The 19611-nt window shown below is 40.5% G+C and overlaps 7 protein-coding genes across 7 annotated transcripts; 2 read left to right on the top strand and 5 right to left on the bottom strand.

Annotated features, from left to right (window-relative positions):
- Nucleotides 1–124: 124 nt before the first annotated feature.
- Nucleotides 125–1604, bottom strand: BCIN_13g01660 (hypothetical protein). Its single transcript, XM_001556994.2, has 2 exons — nt 1530–1604; nt 125–1476 (listed from the first exon to the last, which is right to left on the bottom strand). Exons 1-2 carry the CDS (start codon nt 1536–1538, stop codon nt 367–369), a joined length of 1119 nt encoding a protein of 372 aa, XP_001557044.1. The 5' UTR covers nt 1539–1604; the 3' UTR covers nt 125–366.
- A 1566-nt stretch (nt 1605–3170) lies between these two features.
- On the bottom strand, nt 3171–5485 carry BCIN_13g01670 (hypothetical protein). The gene is made up of 2 exons (XM_001556993.2): nt 4572–5485; nt 3171–4524 (listed from the first exon to the last, which is right to left on the bottom strand). The coding sequence occupies exons 1-2, from the start codon at nt 5059–5061 to the stop codon at nt 3500–3502; spliced, it is 1515 nt and encodes a 504-aa protein (XP_001557043.2). The 5' UTR covers nt 5062–5485; the 3' UTR covers nt 3171–3499.
- A 3056-nt stretch (nt 5486–8541) lies between these two features.
- Nucleotides 8542–10059, bottom strand: Bcsen54. The gene has a single exon (XM_001556991.2). The coding sequence runs from the start codon at nt 9982–9984 to the stop codon at nt 8632–8634; it is 1353 nt and encodes a 450-aa protein (XP_001557041.1). The 5' UTR covers nt 9985–10059; the 3' UTR covers nt 8542–8631.
- Nucleotides 10060–10250: 191 nt separating this feature from the next.
- BCIN_13g01690 (hypothetical protein) lies at nt 10251–11831 on the top strand. Its single transcript, XM_024696689.1, has 2 exons — nt 10251–11007; nt 11752–11831. Exon 1 carries the CDS (start codon nt 10425–10427, stop codon nt 10575–10577), a length of 153 nt encoding a protein of 50 aa, XP_024552502.1. The 5' UTR covers nt 10251–10424; the 3' UTR covers nt 10578–11007; nt 11752–11831.
- Nucleotides 11832–11937: 106 nt separating this feature from the next.
- On the top strand, nt 11938–13158 carry BCIN_13g01700 (hypothetical protein). The gene is made up of 3 exons (XM_024696690.1): nt 11938–12251; nt 12530–12618; nt 12700–13158. The coding sequence occupies exon 1, from the start codon at nt 12047–12049 to the stop codon at nt 12200–12202; it is 156 nt and encodes a 51-aa protein (XP_024552503.1). The 5' UTR covers nt 11938–12046; the 3' UTR covers nt 12203–12251; nt 12530–12618; nt 12700–13158.
- Nucleotides 13159–15148: 1990 nt separating this feature from the next.
- Nucleotides 15149–16887, bottom strand: BCIN_13g01710 (hypothetical protein). The gene has a single exon (XM_001556988.2). The coding sequence runs from the start codon at nt 16555–16557 to the stop codon at nt 15283–15285; it is 1275 nt and encodes a 424-aa protein (XP_001557038.1). The 5' UTR covers nt 16558–16887; the 3' UTR covers nt 15149–15282.
- A 484-nt stretch (nt 16888–17371) lies between these two features.
- BCIN_13g01720 (hypothetical protein) lies at nt 17372–19519 on the bottom strand. The gene is made up of 3 exons (XM_001556987.2): nt 18730–19519; nt 18588–18671; nt 17372–18537 (listed from the first exon to the last, which is right to left on the bottom strand). Exons 1-3 carry the CDS (start codon nt 19256–19258, stop codon nt 17747–17749), a joined length of 1404 nt encoding a protein of 467 aa, XP_001557037.1. The 5' UTR covers nt 19259–19519; the 3' UTR covers nt 17372–17746.
- Between the last annotated feature and the right edge of the window lie 92 nt (nt 19520–19611).

Consider the following 19611-nt stretch of genomic DNA (forward strand, 5'->3'; position numbering starts at 1 on the left):
ACGGCAAGCTTCAAGGGCTCAAGCTCCAACGTCAGGTTCGCTACGTCTCTCACAGGGTGAATGGAAATCTTATCTATTGTATTGCTTTGGAAAGCCATTGGATTTATGCATTGGCTCTTAAAACTGCTACTGTATATGTGTGCTATGGAAAAGAGATGGCCAATTCCTCGCGATACCAACGACGACTCGACTACCCACTGATGACTTTGATGCTTCGCTGTCGACGCAGATTCTCTAACACTTTTTGGAGACGTGGAAGGTGTTCAAAGAAATTTCCATCAACTGGCATCTTTCGATTCCTACAATCGTGTGAAAAGCAATGACCTGATAGTAGATGGTAATTTCGATTCAACCTATGCAAGTATATCAAAAGAATTTTTTCCATTCTGGCATTTCCCTTATGAAATCCTTCATTGCCTTCTCCAGCTTAGTCACATGCCTACAAAAGATTGTGTTTGGCTTATTATACTGCCTGCAGTTTTTGATGATCAATTTGACATCTTCCACGAAATCTTTTGGTGTATCGTACAGACCTTGATCTAGCTTTTGCTGCATGGTCTGCAAATCCATTGGATGGGCGATTACCGTACAATAGTCTTCGACAAGCTTCACATCGACAGGTTCGAGGAAAGGCCGGGCATGACTCCCCTGCTTCAAATGATTCAAGAAGTCCTGAAGTGGATTGCCGAGGGGTGTCGGTCCTCTCTCGCGAGATAGTTCGTCCATTTCTGGTGACCAGCCAGATTTTCGAATGCCAGGAACAGAGAAAGGGTCGATCGGGGTAGTAGCTCCTCGAGCCCATTGCACCGGAGGGTAATGTATATCCTTGCTTTTGTCGTTGGCAGCAACTGTGGCGAGCAAATACTCCTTCTGCTTACGAATCATCCGAGCTGCTTCGACATAGCGCATTCTTGGGAGCAGGGTACATTGCATGAGATCGGAATCTGAATAGTCCTTTATGACACCAACCCATCTGTGTTCTTCCAGTTCAATGTCTTTCGTAAAGCCTTGCCTCTGGAAGAAACCGATGGCAGTAAGGTCGGCATATCCGAGAATTTCCATCACTGTTTCCTTATAAGAGTATTTGATCTCGTCTTTGAAATGATTCATCATATGCGCCCCGTACCCCCCTCCCTGTTTGTTCGCACTCACCACAACGTAGACCATCTCAACAAATCCACGGTTTTCAAAAACACGGTAACAAACCCCTCCAATTACAGTTTCCAATTTTTCAAAACTTTTGCCATTGTCCCCTTTCAATTTTCCACTGATCTTCCTCTGCGATTTCTGTATCATAACGAGAGTTTTGTTGTTGGCGTCAAGAACTGTTTTCGCGATATAATCTTTTTTCATTTTTGCCAGTCCCTTTCGAACTATTTGTTGAAATTTTGTAAGAAGGACAAAGTTTTCTGGGCTTCCATCGTTCGTGGCAATTCGGAATTCGAGAACGCCATTTCGTTCAGCCACAACAGCATCCTGCAAAAGTGTCAGTTTCAATGCTTGTTCAAGGACAAAGGTGATGGACTTACACTATCCATATCTCCTGGTATTTGATAAAACCAAAGAATACTTGTTTAATGTTGGTTGGATTTATTGCGAGAATCTGACTGCAAATTTGGTGTTGTTAGTAGAGTGAAAGTGAAAACTTATCAAGTCTTTTAGACTGAAAACGAGCTTCATATAGTCCTAGATATATAGCAGAGATCGCCGAATCAAGTCAATTTCTCTTGGGATTGTCTAGCGGTAGTACGGTGAGCGAGCCAAGTTTTGTGTAATAGAATGCACTGGCATCTTCACATTCACTCTCGTACGGTTTGGCCAAGTTCATACGCTTGTAGAATGGTTCAGAGCTGTAGGTTTCTGTTGAATGATATACAAAGATCAGGTAAAACTTACTTCCTTGCGCGTGAAAAATGTACCTTCTATAACGATGAACCTCCGACGTCTTGTTGACAAGGGTAAGTGTTGTTGCAGTTTCAAGAATATGATAATTGTAGCATAGGTACAAGAAAGAGAGTTGGAAGAACCTGTGGTGAATTTCGATAAAAGAGGAAAGCGCACAAGTTGGTGAATCAAGATGGAAAAATAAGAAAGGGCCATGGGGGTATCTAGTTGAAACTGGTAAGTGCTTGTTCAAATGGAGATATTACTCAACTATGGTATTCATAGAATCAACATAATCAACTTCTGAGTTTTCTATGCCATATACATGTCAAAGTTGCAGAAATAAGCGAATCTGCCGACCGCATTTTCTGGATTGCACATGAACGATAGTATCTTGCCATATTCCATCGTGCGTCAATGATTCAACGTATGATTCTTGCAATTTCTGTTGTCCGAGATTTCATTTATAGGTACTGGTACTATTAAGTCGCTTAAGTTCTCTTTGCTTTCTAAAACAATCTGATGAATGATGTCATCGATATATTTGCTCTTTCCTGGGATTTTAATGTTTGATTTAACGTGTACAGTGGTCTGTTTCTGTAGCAGTGAATATTGCATTGACCTATTTTATTGATTGAACTTCGGTCTCTTGTTTGTATGGGGCAATTCCGCAGCCATACTGACTCTATATATCTGCTACTCAAAGCTGCTAGATTTAATTCTCGGTCAAGCAATGACATGTGTTTAATTGTGTTATTGAAATAGACAATCTTGTATGTATTTGAGTGTGGACGGGCATACGGTAATGGCAATGCATATGCATCTCATATCTCAGAGACATTAGAACATTCTCTTCAGTTGAGCTGAGGATATCGGTTAAACTCAGCTCGTGAAATTCTAGTAGTTCTGATACAAGTAAAGCTGCATAGTATCCCTGTAGGATTGACCATGTTCTCAAGATCTGTCTTTATCCTTGCATTTGCTACAATCTGTATTTACGGAGCACCCATAGCATCGATGTTCCCTTTAACTTCCATAAGGTGATGCGTCTACTTTGATAGATTCCTCTGTTAATTCATTCAGTGGGCGCATCTGTGTACAGTAATGATTCACATCTAATCGGACCTCTGGTTTGAGGTAATAAAATTTCCTCTCACTCTGCAGTACATCCACAGCGTCTGAACTGATAACAAGCATATATTATACAAGATTTATCCATAAAATCTATTTGGGACTTGAGTTCTTCATGCTATAATTGTTCAAACTCTTCGGGTGGGTCTAAGGACTGATCAATCAAACTAATAAGATTTATTGAAATCATTCTAATTCCCACACCAATACTTCTATACTAATTTTTCAACAAAGAGGAACAACAAAGAAAGACCTTATTGTACTCAAAAAAGAACGAAACTAGAAACGTTCTAGGACGAGAAAGAAATACTTTTTGTAGGTCTTTAGGATCAAAAGATCGTATACGAAAAGAGAATTTACTCAAAAAATGATGACTTCAAGGAAAACAGTAATCCAGAATATGTAGATGAAAACATTGACAGCTTCAAGATCCTTCAGCCCCAGATCATGTATAGAAGAGTATTTTTTTGTTACTAATCTTGTTTTAGAAAGGACTCGGCTTTGTCAGCACTCGATACTCGACATAATCTTCTCCATCTATGTTCAAAATCCGAGGGGCCCCAAGATGAATCCCCTTCAACATACCATTCTGCCTTCTCGTGTATGTTATTCCATCGTGTATTTTAACGTTATCTTTGGTAGAAGAGCTGCCATTTGCAGTGCCTTCTAGATGTGTAGAGGTGGCAGGCTGTTGAGGCTTCGCTGCCTGTTGTGCTTCCCATGTCTTGTTCAATTTGTTCATCGACTTTGCAAGTTGTTGCTCAGCCGATGACTTTCTATGAGGGGCAGATTGATCTGCTAGAGTGTTGTCGGTAGAATCTTCATTTGCTCCGTGTATATGCGGTGGTTGCTGTCTCTCTGCGATCTTTCCTCCCGATATCTCTCTTTGTCTTTGATATTTTTCCGGCTCGGGATCGGGATCGGAAATGGATTGGCCGGAGAGATTTGCACCTTGCGGGTGTTCTGAAGCTACAGCAGCCTTGGCTAATCTCACTGTGTTGAGTTGCTGACTGCGTGAATCACAATTGCCACCTTCCAGGATCTCTTTCTGTCGAATGAGAATATACTGTTCAACCTCCGAGCGCTTCAGTCCAGACAAATGCTCCTCGAGCACAATCTTTTCGTATTGGACCTGATAGTTTCCAGGTCCTTGTGGAAAATTACCTAACACAACACGTCCATCACGAGTAGATTTTCGAATCATGAATCTGAATCTGTGATTGCTGTTGAGGACAATAGTGCCGAATACTGCGTGTTTGTCTTTGTCATTCTTTTGGTCTGAGTCCGCCCAAAAGCCAAGGAGAATTTCGGGTTTAGATGATGATTGATTTTCACTGACTTTAGCAGAAGCTTCGATGCCATTGCCTTGAGATTCTCGCGAAACCCCATCTGGTTGTTCTTGGTTCTCTGAATTGAAAATAACATATTGTTTGACTTCATCATGTTTTTTTGTACTTAGATAAGGATTTAAGGTGATATCGTCGAGTTTGACCCGGTTACCATAAGATCCTGGAGGATTAGCTAGAGTAGAGACCTGTTGTTTTGACAATTCATACCGTATTTCCTAAACTGAAGTCTTTTCATCTCATCGATGAAGCCATATACGTCACATTGTTTGTTGTGGTCGGGGGATTTCTCTGAGCCTTTCCAAGTTCCAACAATAATCCCACGCAGTTTTGAGACTGACTTCGTGGACGTTGGTTTAGGTCGCTTTGGGAAATTTTCGGGTGTTTTGTTGTGCCAAATTCCTTCGTCATAGTTGACCGAAGCAATATTTCGTTTCGGATAAGGGGAATTCGAAACCGTGATCACCTCCTCAGTCGTGTCGAATCTGGCAGATCTATTGTCTACTTCATTATCTTCTTCAGGTTCGTCATCGGAATCTGAGGAAAGATCAACAGACTTCATGTTACGAGAACTGGAAGTAGCATAATGAAGCTTAGGTTGATTGACAGCAGGCGGGACGCTCGTAGTATTTTGGAGAGTATTTCCACTCATTGTCATCGACTTTGCAATTTGGCCTCCCTCCCTTGGTCGATCGTTCATTTTGTGGTGGATTCAGGATTTTAGTGACTTATGAAATAATGGTATTAGCATCGGTCTAAACTTTGCATTCCCAGCGTTTAGTTCAAATTGTGCAAACAGACACGAAACAATGTTGTTTCCTGAGACACAAATTGTAATTCTAAACACAGTAGTGTCCCTCAAACAAATGAGTATACACACACGCATTAACTCGTGATTAACGCCGATAATTGATGTGAAAGTACATTGGATGACTGTTGATGATAGTGATCTTTAGAGGCTACTCACAAAGCTCACACTTATGAACAAAGCAAAGGAAATGAAAGGGGTAGAATGAAGTCGTGCCCAAGAAAAAGAACTCACAGGGAAGTTCGTGAGTGACTGTGGCATAAAAGTGAACCTTTTGGTTGTTGAAGAGTTCTCGTACAGTTACTTCGAATGATTCTGGAAATTCAGCAGGTGGAAAAGCTGAGAATTTAAGGAAAATAAAGGGGGAAAAGAGGAGAGGAGAGGAGACAAGATGGGATGGGATGGGATGGAAAAACTTGCGTTTGCTAATCCCTACTATCTGCTGTGTAATTCTGCCAACTGTTCATGAGCCCTGAGCATAGTTGACTGGCTTGCCGCCGAACCATGGCACTTGCAGACTTACACTCAATTAGCTGCATATAAAATCTCAACACATGCATGCCAGGATGGAAAGAACATTTGCTTCGACTTCTTTCGATCCTTGAAAGCTATCTTTCAGCTTGACCCAAGACTATACCTTATTCGTAGTACTGGGATTGTTTCAAGATGGGATACCTTTCCATGCTTGCTCTCGCAGGGGAGCAAAAACTGAATCAAAAATTCATCCAAATTATGACTTTGTATTGGTCTGTAGATAGCTAAAAGGGTGGACATACATATGCAAGCAGTTGTTCTAGCCGCTAATTTCACCTGAGTGCTACCAGTCTTACAAATAAGGACTAGGGAAGTTTACCCTTACGAGTAAAGATAAACTTACCTCAATAGGGTTAGATTGAATATTACTCTTCGACTTTGATCATCTCATAAAGGTGACTAATACATTCATTCGTATTCTTATCTAAAATTTGCTTACTCTTTTGATGAGCGCAAAATCATAATATTGAAGTGTTGTCGCGACGCGAATACGTGTATATACGCGTGGGCGCGCGTTAGCGCACGAGCGTATTGTATGTCTGTTATGAAGACGCTGTAATGATGAATAAGATAAGCTAACAGGTGTATGGCTTCATTAGAATAATACTAACAGATGTATAACTTTGATTATCTTGTTTTTTACTATCAAAGGAACAAGTTGAGATACTGTACAACGCGTATAATTCTCTAATTCGGTACTTGTATTTGTAGCATGTTCCTTTGATGTTTTTTCAAAATTTCATCTACTTGACAACTGTTTTTTTGTAAAAATGAGATATCATTAAACAAACATGGACTGTTAATACTTCGATACTACATGAACTAGTTATATGTACTATTTTGATTGTTGTTTAGCGCTTAGACATCTAGTCTTTTCAAAGTCTTTACAAGTTTCGGTTTCCTTTCGTTTTGAAGAAGAGGGAATAAATCTTGTTAAGGAATGGAAATTATACAAACAAATGCTTTGACTTTGATAGTCAAATTAGTTTATACTTTTTATGCGAAATTGTGCGTTGTCATGTAAGAAAGATGAAATAATCCACGAATGGCGCAAACATCGTATTCACGCCAATCAGGATTTTCCCCAAGATGTAGTCTATTTTGTTAAAACAATATGTTTGAGATGATTATAGCCGTCGATGCATATGGTTTTTGTTGATGAAACATTCTTTTCTTCAAACATATCATTGTTGCAAAATATCTTTATATACTTAACGTCGTCTCTACAACATTGGAATTGAACCTGAAATGCTTTGAGATTTGAAGAATCCATAATTACTTTGAATCGAGTCGGATATATTGAAAGGGTTAGTTATGTCGTGAGAAAGTTATGATTAAGTTGTTAGTAGCGTTGGTATACTAAAAGGGTTAGTTATGTCGTGAGAAACTTATGATTAAGTTGCCAATAGCGTTAACATATTAAGCGAGGGCGTTTTGTTTGAAGGAACAATTGGAACTGGAATTGGACCTGATGATAAAAAAAAAAGTTGAATACAGCCGAATGATTGTACATTACAAATATTAAAGTCTATGAGGAAGTAACAGGCGGAGGTTTTTGCATATGAAGAGAATAGAATTGTAACTGACTTTGTACTTCCTTGATAAAAATACTCTATATGATATCTTCTTCCCGATCTAATCCTTTTATTTTGTGCCTCTCAATACCAGCGGACTCTTGACTTCGTCTAAACAAAGGATCTTCATTACAAGAAGTTGGGGATTGACGATTCTTGTCCTGGGGTGATGGCTGGTGATTCCATAGATGGCTTTGTACTTCATTGGAGCTCTTGTTCAACATATGATTGGATTTATATTCGGCTTCTTCCTCGAATATGTAATTCAAACGCGACTTCATCAAAGTCTATGTTCAATGTAGGGGTATTTTAGAGTAAATGCATCAATTAGCATAACTAGCTATAAGTGTAAGGCTCTTAATAATATGAATTGGGACTAGCCCCCCCCCCCCCCCCCCCCTTCTCTATCACCATGGAAACCATATCTTATTATGTATTAGGTCTAACAGTTATAATACCCTTGCAGTTTGAGATAAACCACTAACCCTAGTCGCCGTGTTCGGATCCCAATGTACCGGACATTGATCGGATCGCTGCCGTATAAGATAACCAATCAAACACCAGAATCAAAAAGGCCCCCAAACATGAGAAGTTGATGCAGTTAGACCAACTTACTAAACCATACCTGATACATGGGAAGGTTCTTTACTTTGGACATCCGGACAAGGAACATATCGTTGAGTGCTGCTAGCAACGCTATTCTCCAGGATGAGCAGAATGTTGAGAGATTAAGCGCTTCTTGACAACATTTTTTTCTGACTCATAAACTTTTTGAACAAGCAAGTTAGCTTTCATTCCCGTGTATAACCCTGGCTCTTGATGTTTCACTTATTAACATAACAGGCTTTAAAATAATGGCTTTGATTAAACTACCAGCTGTCGAGTAGCCGTATTTAATGATTCGTTATTGATTTCTCGTTGAAATCAATTAACATAAATCAATCATACTAATAAAGCAGCTTGAATGATTAAACAGGTGTCTATAAGACAAGAATGATAGTATGCATTGTCAAATGAGAGCTGTAGGTAATCACCTCAGCAACACAGCTTGAATTAGTCTCCTAGTTTTGACCTTAGCGACCCGTTTATATCGTCATGACATAATGGTACAATCGGTTCTCCATGTACCAGCCGCGCAATTATCAAAACGATAGTCTTACTCAAATACAACTCTTTTCGCATTATTTTTCTCTTCGACCTGATATCACAATTCAATTGAACATTCAAGATTTGTGAATAGTAGTAGAAAAGAGCCTGCGCAACTTGTTTGTTAGGGTCAAGTGTCATGTCATTACATCATCATTAATCATACATCAAATTCTAGTGAAGGATACATTATCGCCTTCTAAAATATTTATTTGCCACCCCTACCTCTGCCCCTACCTCTCCCACCGCCTCTACCACGCCTTCCACCCCTCTTGTTGCCTCGTGAATTGCCCTCATCAAATCTTTCGTACAACTTTTCTTCCCCGAATGCACAATCTCCTATCCTCAGGTAGCTAATTATTCCCTGATCATTGACAGCCAAGATAACATTCCTGTATCCATGTCTGATTCTATGATACATTTTATTTGGGCCCTCCATGGTTTTTCCTGGTGGATCCCACGGTGAGCTTTCGAATAATGATACAACCTCCGGTAATGTAGGAACGAAAGTTTCTCTCGCGTCCACGATGGCTATGCGGAAATCTGGAAGACCTGGGTTGGTTTTCGCGAATGTAGGAATACTACTGGGTTTCCAGATGTGGAAACAAACACGGAATGGGTGAGACGGAGGCTGTGTCGATATATCTGGCAGTGGAGAAGGCTTGTATCGGGGTATCACGGCCATTTGGCGATAGATAGAATCGTAAGATCTGTATAAGCCTGGCTTGACCAGTGGACCATATGGGGAATGTGTGATGTCTTTAGCAAAAAGATCGTAAAGCCAAGTGAACATGCCTTTCGACTCTCCAGGTATGGGCCCGTGCTCAAAGGATTTAGTGGGAATGTTTGGGTCCCAATCTGGACCTCTCATAACGACATATCCATTTCTTTTCAGATTGGCATAGACATTGTATCTTTCCAAACTGATTTTTCCTCTCTCCCCATCCAGACCAATAAGCATAGCATACGCAGCTTGTAAACTCATTGGTGCACCGTCATCTTCGTTTTCCGATTGTTCTGCCTTCTCAGTTTCCCCGTCTTCAATTCCATTGTAAGAAGATTTATTCGGCCACCACAAATCCAAATTTCCCCGCTCAACCAAGTACAGAGCTTCCTCAGGTAACAACCACAAACTACTCTTGTGCTTCCCTTCATTTGCCCTACCAATTGTTCTGAAATGTGGTCCTCTAGGCCCTTCTACTACAACGACATGATCTGGCTCTAAGCCTTTCCTCCATTCCTCTCCCACAAGTTCATCTCTCTCCAGTTCCTTTCCTACTCCTTCCCCATAATAGAAAGCCCTCACATGTGCTTTTGGCAGATGAAATCTTGTATGATCCAATGCATCATGCATTGCCTGCCTCGATGCAGCTAATACACTATCTTGTTGTTGTGTACCATGAGGCTCGAAATCTTTCTCTCCACGTTTAGGAAGTGAGCCTGTCTTTGAGCTAAGGGATGCGAGAAGTCGAAAATCTTGGGTCTCGTCACCTTCTTCATTATCGTCATTTGGTTGATTATGGAGGGAATTGATGGGTGCGTCTTCATCCATATCTGCCATTCTGTCGAGTGCAATTTGTTCTTGTTGCGGTTTACTCTTGCAGTGGTTCGCTGATTGAGGAGCTGGTGGGATGTCATAGGCGTCAGTAAATTTTATTTTCAGCCTTGCAGAAAGGCTTAATCGGTTCCGACAAGATCCCGAGTGGTGGTCAATGCACAGAGTCTCGTGACCGACCGGATCCACGCTGTCCACAGCTGATTCGCTAGTTTGTTGCAGGGAATATATTTTTTAATTCCCATGTCTTCTCCATCAATTTCTGGGGATCTGGCCGAGTGGTTAAGGCGTTGTGTTTAGGTACTTCGAAAGAAGATCAAAACCGTCCGCAATTCGAAAGAGCGTGGGTTCGAATCCCACGGTCCTCACTACTTTTTTGCACTTTTTTCGCAGCCGAAAACACGGAGGTTGTTGGTGCAGTAGAATAAATAAGCGAGCTCAAAGAAATGGTTGACACGTGCTCTTCGGGGAAGAAAAAAGCGACCAGAATCAAGTACCTTGCACAGCACCAAAAAGATTCATTTCTCGTCTTTTTTCAAAGCAGGAACGTCCACATCAACATTCTCATCACCATCGTTCTTCTTCTTTTGATTCCTTGACCTAGGGTTTCCAACGAGGTCAAAAGCCTTTTTATTTTTGCGGACTGTAGCCTTTTGATAGTAGTCCAGTTTTCCGAGACGAAAACTCCAAGCGTCGTTCTCCCAAGCAGCACCAACTGTATTCCTGCTGGTGGCACCACGGTCGAGTTTTACAAACCCATTAATTGCTCTAGCGAGGGCTTTTCGCATTTTTGCCTCCCAGTTATAGGGGAAAATTGCATCAGGAGCATTGGGTACAAAATACGACCATGAACGTGTAACCTGATTGATAATCTGATTTGGCGTCGCAGCAGCTCCAAAATGGCCATGCCAACCAAGTCAACCCGAGTATAACCAGGATCTTGCCCATTATCAATTGCTCTACCGGATCTATCAATCGCAAGACCTTCGGTTGTTACAAAAATATTATCAGGAAGTGCAACAGCCTTTTGTAATCCCTGTGGTGGCAGAATCCGCGATTGACGAAGTGACCGCTTTGTTAGCCCCAGAAAATATTCAATATTTTTATAATATATTGAAAAAAGCGTTTTTAAAGTATTGATTAGAAGGCTTTTTCTTTTATAAATAATTAGAAATTTTTATTCCAAAAAAACTTAATGAAATTCTTGAATTCTAACTCCGAATTCTAATTTCAAATAATCAATACTTTATTCATATTAAATTCAATTAATAATTGAATCGAATATAAATATATAAATTAAAACTAAACAAATAATATATATAAACAATACGTTCTATATAACATAATACAATAATAAAACTTCTAATTGAAAAAGAAATTGAAAATAAAATAAATAAATGATTTACCCCTCACTTCCCCTTCCCTTTAAACTTTCAACTAATACTTTTCATTTACTTCCTAATTCTTACACTCACTTCCCTCCTTCTTCTAACTTTTACACTTACTCCCTTTCCATTCACCTTTCCTCCAACTCTAATATTCATCGAATTCTAAAATCTCTAAAGCTCTTCAAAACCTCCATTTTCTTTTTTTCTATTAAAAATCAATACTAAACAAATCTCATTCTATACCGATTCCATTTGTTATTAATAAATTGACTATATCATTAATAACAAATTGAATATATTATAAATATAATATACATATAAAAAATTTATATAAGGATTTATATTGAATTTCTTTTCGTCGAAAGTATTAACTTTGCTATTACAGGGAATCCTACAGCATTGTCATGCTTATATGCAACACATTTATACCACTCAATATCGCATGTGCATACTTCGGCAGCGGCAAAAGATTGCCCACGAGCGACATCATCAATAGTGAGATTGGTAAAATGGGGATTTAAGGCAGGGGTGGTTCGAAGCCCACCGACCAAAATTGGAACATCAAATTCAGTAAGCTTCCTTTCATCAGTAGTCTTAAGTGGTACACGATTAGGGGGAATAGGATACTGCATCCTCCCATCCATAGCTTCCATGATTGACAGGCATTTTGCAATACCGCCATGATTGACTGTCTTTCTTTGATCGCTCCAGTCCCTGCCTTGACTAGATCTTTTGACCCAAAAGCTGAAAAATTGGCCATTTTCATTGACACCTTGAACATTGATTCCAAGACGATGAGCACCTTCGAGTTCAGCATCGATGACTTCTTGTTGTAGGTACAAAAACTGATGTCGACTACCAACATCGTTGATTTCCCATACAATTGTAAGCTCAATTTCTTCGGTAACTCTAAGATACCTGAAGAGGTCCATAGGTAAACCGATCTTACGTTCATTGCCAAAATAAGCAAAGATGCTGGCCTCTTTTACGCCTGATCTACGTGTAATGTTGGGACTCACAGACTCCTCATATCTGTTTCCACAATTGTATTTTTTCATAGCGGCAATGGCTAGGGGAGATTTATCATCAAGACCCTTAGCCTCTTGTGCCACGCCATTCTGACGACCGGAACCTTGGGTATGGAGTCTAATACTCTCAGTTAGAGAAATCCGATTCGCACCGATTACTGAATCAGCACAAAAGATGTCCTCAGGGCACATATTTCGATACTTAACGAATTCATGAACGTGCGGTACGTCATTCTCTTCAGGAAGAGACCCTAAGAGAATGCAAAAGCATGCCTCGATCAGGTCACTGATGACACCAAATGTAGGCTTTTCAGTATCTGCACGCGACGAGAGAACACATAAAGCTGTTGTAGCGAGGTTTTCTCGATCAGTACCATCAACTGCGCCAGCAATATAGCGGCAGAACTTCTTGGACCCGTTGTACTTTCTATATCGGGGATTGAAATGCTTCCTAGCTCGACCTTTCAAGCCACTTGAACTCGTTCCCACCCCAACGTAGATGGCCATTGGCTTTGCTACTTTCTTGGGAGAAGGATCAATGGCTTTAGCAACCATCAAGTAACAACCGCCAAGTGTAGTTCCGCAACTAAGCCCTTCCTTGAGGATATCATCAACTACCCAATAGTTTGCACTAAGGATCTCCTGCACTTGAGCAGGAACCCACTTAGTAATGATCTTGGTCAAGACCTTAAGGTCTTTGACACCAGTGAGAAATATGCGAACTATGGCACTCATCCAGGGGACACGCTATTTCGCAATAGCCACCAAGGACTCAAGGATATGTGCTATCCTATTCTCGAGAGCGTTAAAATTTGCAAGATCTTTCTCAAAACAGACACCATATTGGGTGGCAATGTCAAGACCATACAAGACAGCCGCATCAACTTTAGTTTTGCGGCCAGCCTTGGTTAGACGATGGACATTGGAACTTGAACTTACGCTTTGTCCTCGATCAGAGTATGCTATCATTCTCATTGTTGTAAAGCTCGTCTGTTCGTCTCTCGGTTTTTCTGTTCAGAAATGACAATGGGAAGAAAAGAACGAGAATATGAATCGAAATTAATTATTTGATGAAAATTAATGTAAACCTTGAATGTAAATATTACAAATGAAGAAGAAAGCCTAAAAAAAGAAGAAACAGAAACGACACAAAACGAATATTCAAATGAGAATTCCTTGTTCAAAGTTTCTTCCTGTTTCGAAATTCGAAATAGGAAATATTGAAAGTGATAGGAGTTCAGATCAAATTATTGATAACGATTTGGGTATTGAGTATTCTGTATCAGTGTATTCAGATTAAAGAAAACAATTATTAGTTAATAACATAATGTTTATTGAAAGTTCTTCAAGCTTTTTTTTTTTTTTTTTTTTTTGAAAAAATCGCACACCTCACAACATCACACTACGACTCTTAATTCTCTATATAATAGTCATCATATTTCAAATTCTATCCTTTAATTCCCGATAAAACATCTAACTTGAAGACTCATTCCTACTAATCGAGTTGAAACTTGAAGTCTGAGAGAAGTTTAAGTGAGCGGGTGAATGAGTAATTTTTTCCCACACGTCATTTTCAAAGATATTTTCATTTATCGATCTAAACTTGAAAGGAAGAAAGACATGTTTTTATTCATTTATTCACACACATATATATATACATCAGTAAGTAAGTAAGTGAATAAGTGATACAACACACCAATATCCAGAAATTCGAACAGAGATCTCGATCTATACCTCAAGTCAAAAAATCAAAGTTTCACACAAAAAATAAATATGAAAATATCCTCTACAATTACAGAATTGCACATGATATCAAACTACAGATAGAAGACAGAAGATAAAATCAAGAGAGAAATCCAAATGTAATCAATCTCACAAGTGGTTTATTGAGATGCTGACTATTGATGAAGAATGATTTTTCTATCGTATGTATGTATATATATATCGGATGTATAATCCACACCTCTCAACTATATCCGTGTGAATAAAGTGAATGACTTCAATTCAATTACTACTGTAGTGAGGCTACTGTAACAAAGCCTTAAGCGAATAAAGAAGAGACTAGCTCTTCCAATAGGTCTATATAAGGCCTACTACCTCTTGTACATAGCTGGCTCTTTAGACAGAATACAATTAGACAATTAGGACCTACATATCGTGGGTGCTACGTCTGCTGTATCCTTCTCGTACAAACAATATCACAAACACATTTTTCGTCTCGGAATCAACACAATACGGATCATGGGGTTAGTGAAGCCGATTCAAGTCAGTCTTTCGTCGCGTATAAAGTTTATCCAGATGTATAGATAGTTTTTTTTTTCATCTGGTATAAATCCTACCTATATGTATATATAAAAAATAAGAAAAGAAGAAAAACTCTAGCGAAAATATCTTGATTACCTCTCAAACCAAAAAAACTATACTATCGATCAGTACATTTTTGTGTTATTGTCAATTTCGGTTCGGATTCGATATATTTCTTACCTGTGTAGTATCTATCTGAATGCTATCCAAAAAATAAAAAATAAATTCATTTCCTTTTATCTCATGGATTTATTATCAAGTTCGATTCTGAAAAATCTCGATATCGATCTACAAATCTCGCCACCTCATCTAGATAGCCAGCTCGAATCACCCTAGTCTGTATTAAAATGGAATAGACATTCACTTTCGTCATTTCTAACTCGCCTCGAAGAAAACCTCAGATAGAATATCTAATAGTCCGGATTATATATAGACCAACAATAAAAAACTTGAAATGTTCATTTATTTTTGTACATTCAATTGTTTTGGAGATTAAGATAGTTTTCGTAATCAAATGAATTGAAATAATGAATGAATTCTTGAAAATGATAATACAATCTTTATCTACAAACAAAATAAACAGACTATTCCTGAGAAATTTCACTTCTGCCATCACTCCACTCATACTGAACCAGACTTTCATCTGGCGTTGGAAACAGACGTCCCAACCACCCCGCAATCCCCGTCCAAGACACAAAGCCCAGAACCCAATGCAGAATCGTAATGCCCCACTCCGTCTGTGGATTCAATATGCCGGGAGCCCCTGGTGGAAGTTTCTGTACCCCTTCCACAAATGGTCTCATCTTCTCTTCATACTTCTGCAGTCCTTCTTTCCAATTTCCTTTGCAAGCCCCTAGTTCTCCTGCAAGATAATACGCACCTAGAATCGCCGAACTGGTACCCATTCCTGAGATCGGCGAGGGACAATAACCTGCATCTCCCACTAGTGCGACTTTCCCTTCGTAAAATTGAGGAGGATTGACTTGGGCGATTTCTTGCATGTAGTAATCTGGTGCTTTATCCATTCCATCCAAGACTCTCTCAATCTCCCATCCCATATCAGACGTTTCTTCTCTCCAAGCACGTTTTTGTTCTTCGGGTGTCATTTCCAGATACTTGACTAACTTGCATGTTTTGGATGGATCGGTAATACTGAGATATATTCGTGTAGTAGTACTCTGATGTATATTATCCGGACGCATTAATATCAAACGTCCACGAGAAGAGTTATACCACTTAGCCCATTCATCATCATGAGATTGTTTGGGGATGGAGAAATATGTTGTGTACTGATACAACGATTTCAAACCATCATTTGGAAGGGGAATGACGAGTCGTCTAGTCTTCGAACGCAATCCATCTGCTCCCACGACCAAATCAAAAATTCTCTGTTTACCTCTTGCGAACGTAACAAGGACTCCCTCATTCACCTCTTCAAGCTCCGTAACATAATCATCCCAAATATACTCGCACGTTTCCTTTGTACTGTTGTAAAAAATCTCGGCCAAATCTCCCCGGAGGATTTCAATATCACTGGTGAAGGAATTTCCATTCTTCTCTACTGGAAAGGAAGCTTTGGGGACACCGTTTTTGTCCACGAATTGAAGACCAATTTCATGGCTTACTTTGGAGCGAATAGTGGATTCAAGACCCATGCGTGATATGACGGCACGAGCGCGGCCCCGAATATCAATTCCTTGACCGGCGGAACGAAGAGCGGGAGATCGTTCGATAATGGTGGTGGTTATGGAAGCGCGGTTGAGCCAGTAGGCGAGGACTGGGCCGGCGATGCTGGCGCCCGAAATAAGAATGTGGGGGTTTCGGGTCGAGGTGGTGGGTTTGGTGGGTTTGGTGGACATTTTCGGAGGAGAGGGTGGAGAAGGGGTTATGTATAAGTGGATAGTGCGGGTCTGGGTCTGGGTCTGGGCACGAGGAATCTCAGAGTTGAGTGTATACTGAGTGAGTGCACTGTGAGATGATATACTAGGTGTGTAGTCGTTGTGTGCTATTCGAAGTGTACAACAATGATTGATATATAATCGCTTCCCTAAGCACTTAGATATGTGATCAATCGCAAGTCCACAACGACGTTGTATCAGATATGGAGCATAAGCCGTATTACACCTATGCGAATAGTGATGTCATAGACCAATTTTAGAATCCGATCAATTAAGTCAAGAGACGAGATCAAAGGATGTGCAAAGTTGAGTGTGATATGTGAGATGGAAGCAAGCAAAGAAGTCTAATGGATGGCACGCTATGATATATAAAACATTTCTACTCTGTGCGCTACAAGATAATAAGTCCGCGTCGGGGTTTTATAGTCCCCGCGCTTTTATTTAGGATAATGCGGTTTTAACACAGAGCGGGCTCGGTGATATGACGCACTCGGTGTTGAACCACGTTATGTCCGGAAAACCTTACGTACAATCAAAAATCTAGTGGGGTTCGATGTGTGTTTGTATGTTCATGGGCCATCAGAAAATCCCGAAAGATAGAGTTTGTTAGACTTGATTCACATGGAGTAGGCGACTTTGATTTCTTACACGCGGGGTGGGATAGGGGTAAGAATGAACGTTAACGAGACGAGACATACTATGAAATGAAAGAGGAGAACATATAGTCAGCAGACTTAGACACACAGCACGAACAAGAGGATATTGCATTGGGCTATGCGGTAACCCGAAACATAATCTTGCAAACATTATTTATACTGCACATGTACCAAATACCCCATCTCATTATCAAAGCAAATATTCCGATATATTACAATCCTTCCGCCCCAAACAAAATGATGAAACCATACCATACCGGTGCACTTTCTGACAGAGGATGGTTGCCAACCTTCCAAAAAACGAGCGTGTGCAGCCATACCAGTACCCCCTTACACCTGTTGACCTGAGCTAGATGCAAACATGAAGGAAATAAACCCCACTACAACGCCAACGCAATGAAAACAATACCCATAAGCTCTCCTGCTTGTGATCGTACATCGTTAATTCAATCCTCCACTTTTTGCCTTCAGCAAGATACCTCCTATGCCTGCAATCAAGTAGCACTAAACCTCTTGGTTTTTACGTCTCCACTGGGTCGCTTCTTCAATGCAATAAATGTCTTGACTCTTCTCAACCTCGTCATTAAATCCTTATCCTTTGCATCCCTAATACTCTTCGCATCCTCCTCATCTGCGAAATCAGGTGCTAAATCGTTACCATTTTCATCGATACTCTCCGTCGTTGCAGGTGCAATATAACTCTTCCTTGAGCCCTTTTCATTCTTATCTCTACCAACTCTCAGCCCATGCTCACTCTTCAATACTCGTAGCACAACTTCCCATCCCGCAAGCGCTCTTAATTTCTGATTCTGCGTGGCGGCAAGTCCATTTTGTGATACCGGATTGCGCCAAGGACAATATTCGCGATGTTGAGCGATAGGATCGAGACCTGGGACAATAGCTGGCTCAGTTTCTTCGCCTGTAGCAGAAACAGATCTACTTTTGAACATCCAAAGACCAAGAATTCGGTAACATGTTTGACACGAGACAGATTCGAGTTGATGACCAAGTCGATCATGTTTGTGACCTTGCCAACCACAAAGAGACATCATTAAAGCCACTTTATTGATATTGTCCGTAGAGTTTATTTGCCCTGATTCAGAAGACGATTGGAGAAATTCTTGGGGAAGATAGCTTGCAACGCGATCAATATCAAGACCTTCAGGAGGTGTCATATTAGAGAGGTACGGTAGGTGATTGCTTCTTTGTTGGAGTTCATCGTAACGTTCGCGAAGGGTTTGTATAGTAACTGCAGGTTTATTGAGGGGTAGCTTGAATATAACATCTAAAGCATAAATTAGTACTGAGCGCGTAAAAGGAGGATATTAAACGTACCATCGCATCCTCTCTGTCTCCATGGACAACTCTCATCGTGCGACGCGACAATAAGTTCAACATATTTATCGACCAACGCATTTTCTACTGAGTTAGTTAGCGCTAAACCATCGTGAATCTGCGACGGAAAGAAATCCCCTACCAATGTTTTCCGCAATGTAAACTTCCTTCTCCTTCCCATCCTCTTCTTTCTTGTTCAATTTGACCAAAATCTCTACATTGCAGAAGCAACATCGAACTCTCTCCTTCTTCTGGCAAACCCATCCTCTCTTGGCCCATTCCACTTCATTAACCTTTGCTGGTTTTGGCGTCCAATCTGTAAGATTCGAGAACGACTTTAATCTCTTGAGAAATTCCCCGCGATCATATGGGGTCCATTTAGGAGGTTCTGCCGGCGAGATGGGTGTCGCAGAGAGTTTATGAACGGGCGCCAATCTCTGACGGGCGCTATCGAATTCGGATGTGGTCGCAGATGATGCGCGAGTTAATGAAGATAATCGAGTCGCGTTTGAAGATGAATACGAAATTCGCGGCTTCTTCATATTGGAATCCGTATCATTTTGAGGCCTTTCGGGGGTTTTGTTTACTTCGTTTGCTGAGAGGGAGGAATCCGACTTTTTGCTTCCCAAGCCATTCAGGAGGGCGTTGAATTTTCTTTTGGTTGTATTCATTTTCGCGGCTGAGACAGTGACACTGAGTGGCACTCTCGTGATGCCGCAGTGTCAGTTGAATGTCGATGTTGATGTTGGTGTTGGTGTTGAGCAGAAGAATGGTAAACAATAAATCGAGGGTTCCCTTTTATTTACTTACGTGCGGCGGTTATTTGGTTGCTGCTCACACTCACACTCACACTCACACTACCCGTACCTGGGCACCCAAAAGCAATAAATGACTAGATGAGTTGGAAGTAAAACCCCCTGCAATAGTGAATCAAGTTTATGCTTTATGATAGGAAGACCCAAGGCCCGTGCCGCCCGCAGTAGCTCCAGACGTCCTGCTGAATTGCTTGCGTGGTACCGGGTGG

The sequence above is a fragment of the Botrytis cinerea genome, chromosome 13 (assembly GCF_000143535.2).
Source record: "Botrytis cinerea B05.10 chromosome 13, complete sequence".
NCBI classification, from domain to species: domain Eukaryota; kingdom Fungi; phylum Ascomycota; class Leotiomycetes; order Helotiales; family Sclerotiniaceae; genus Botrytis; species Botrytis cinerea.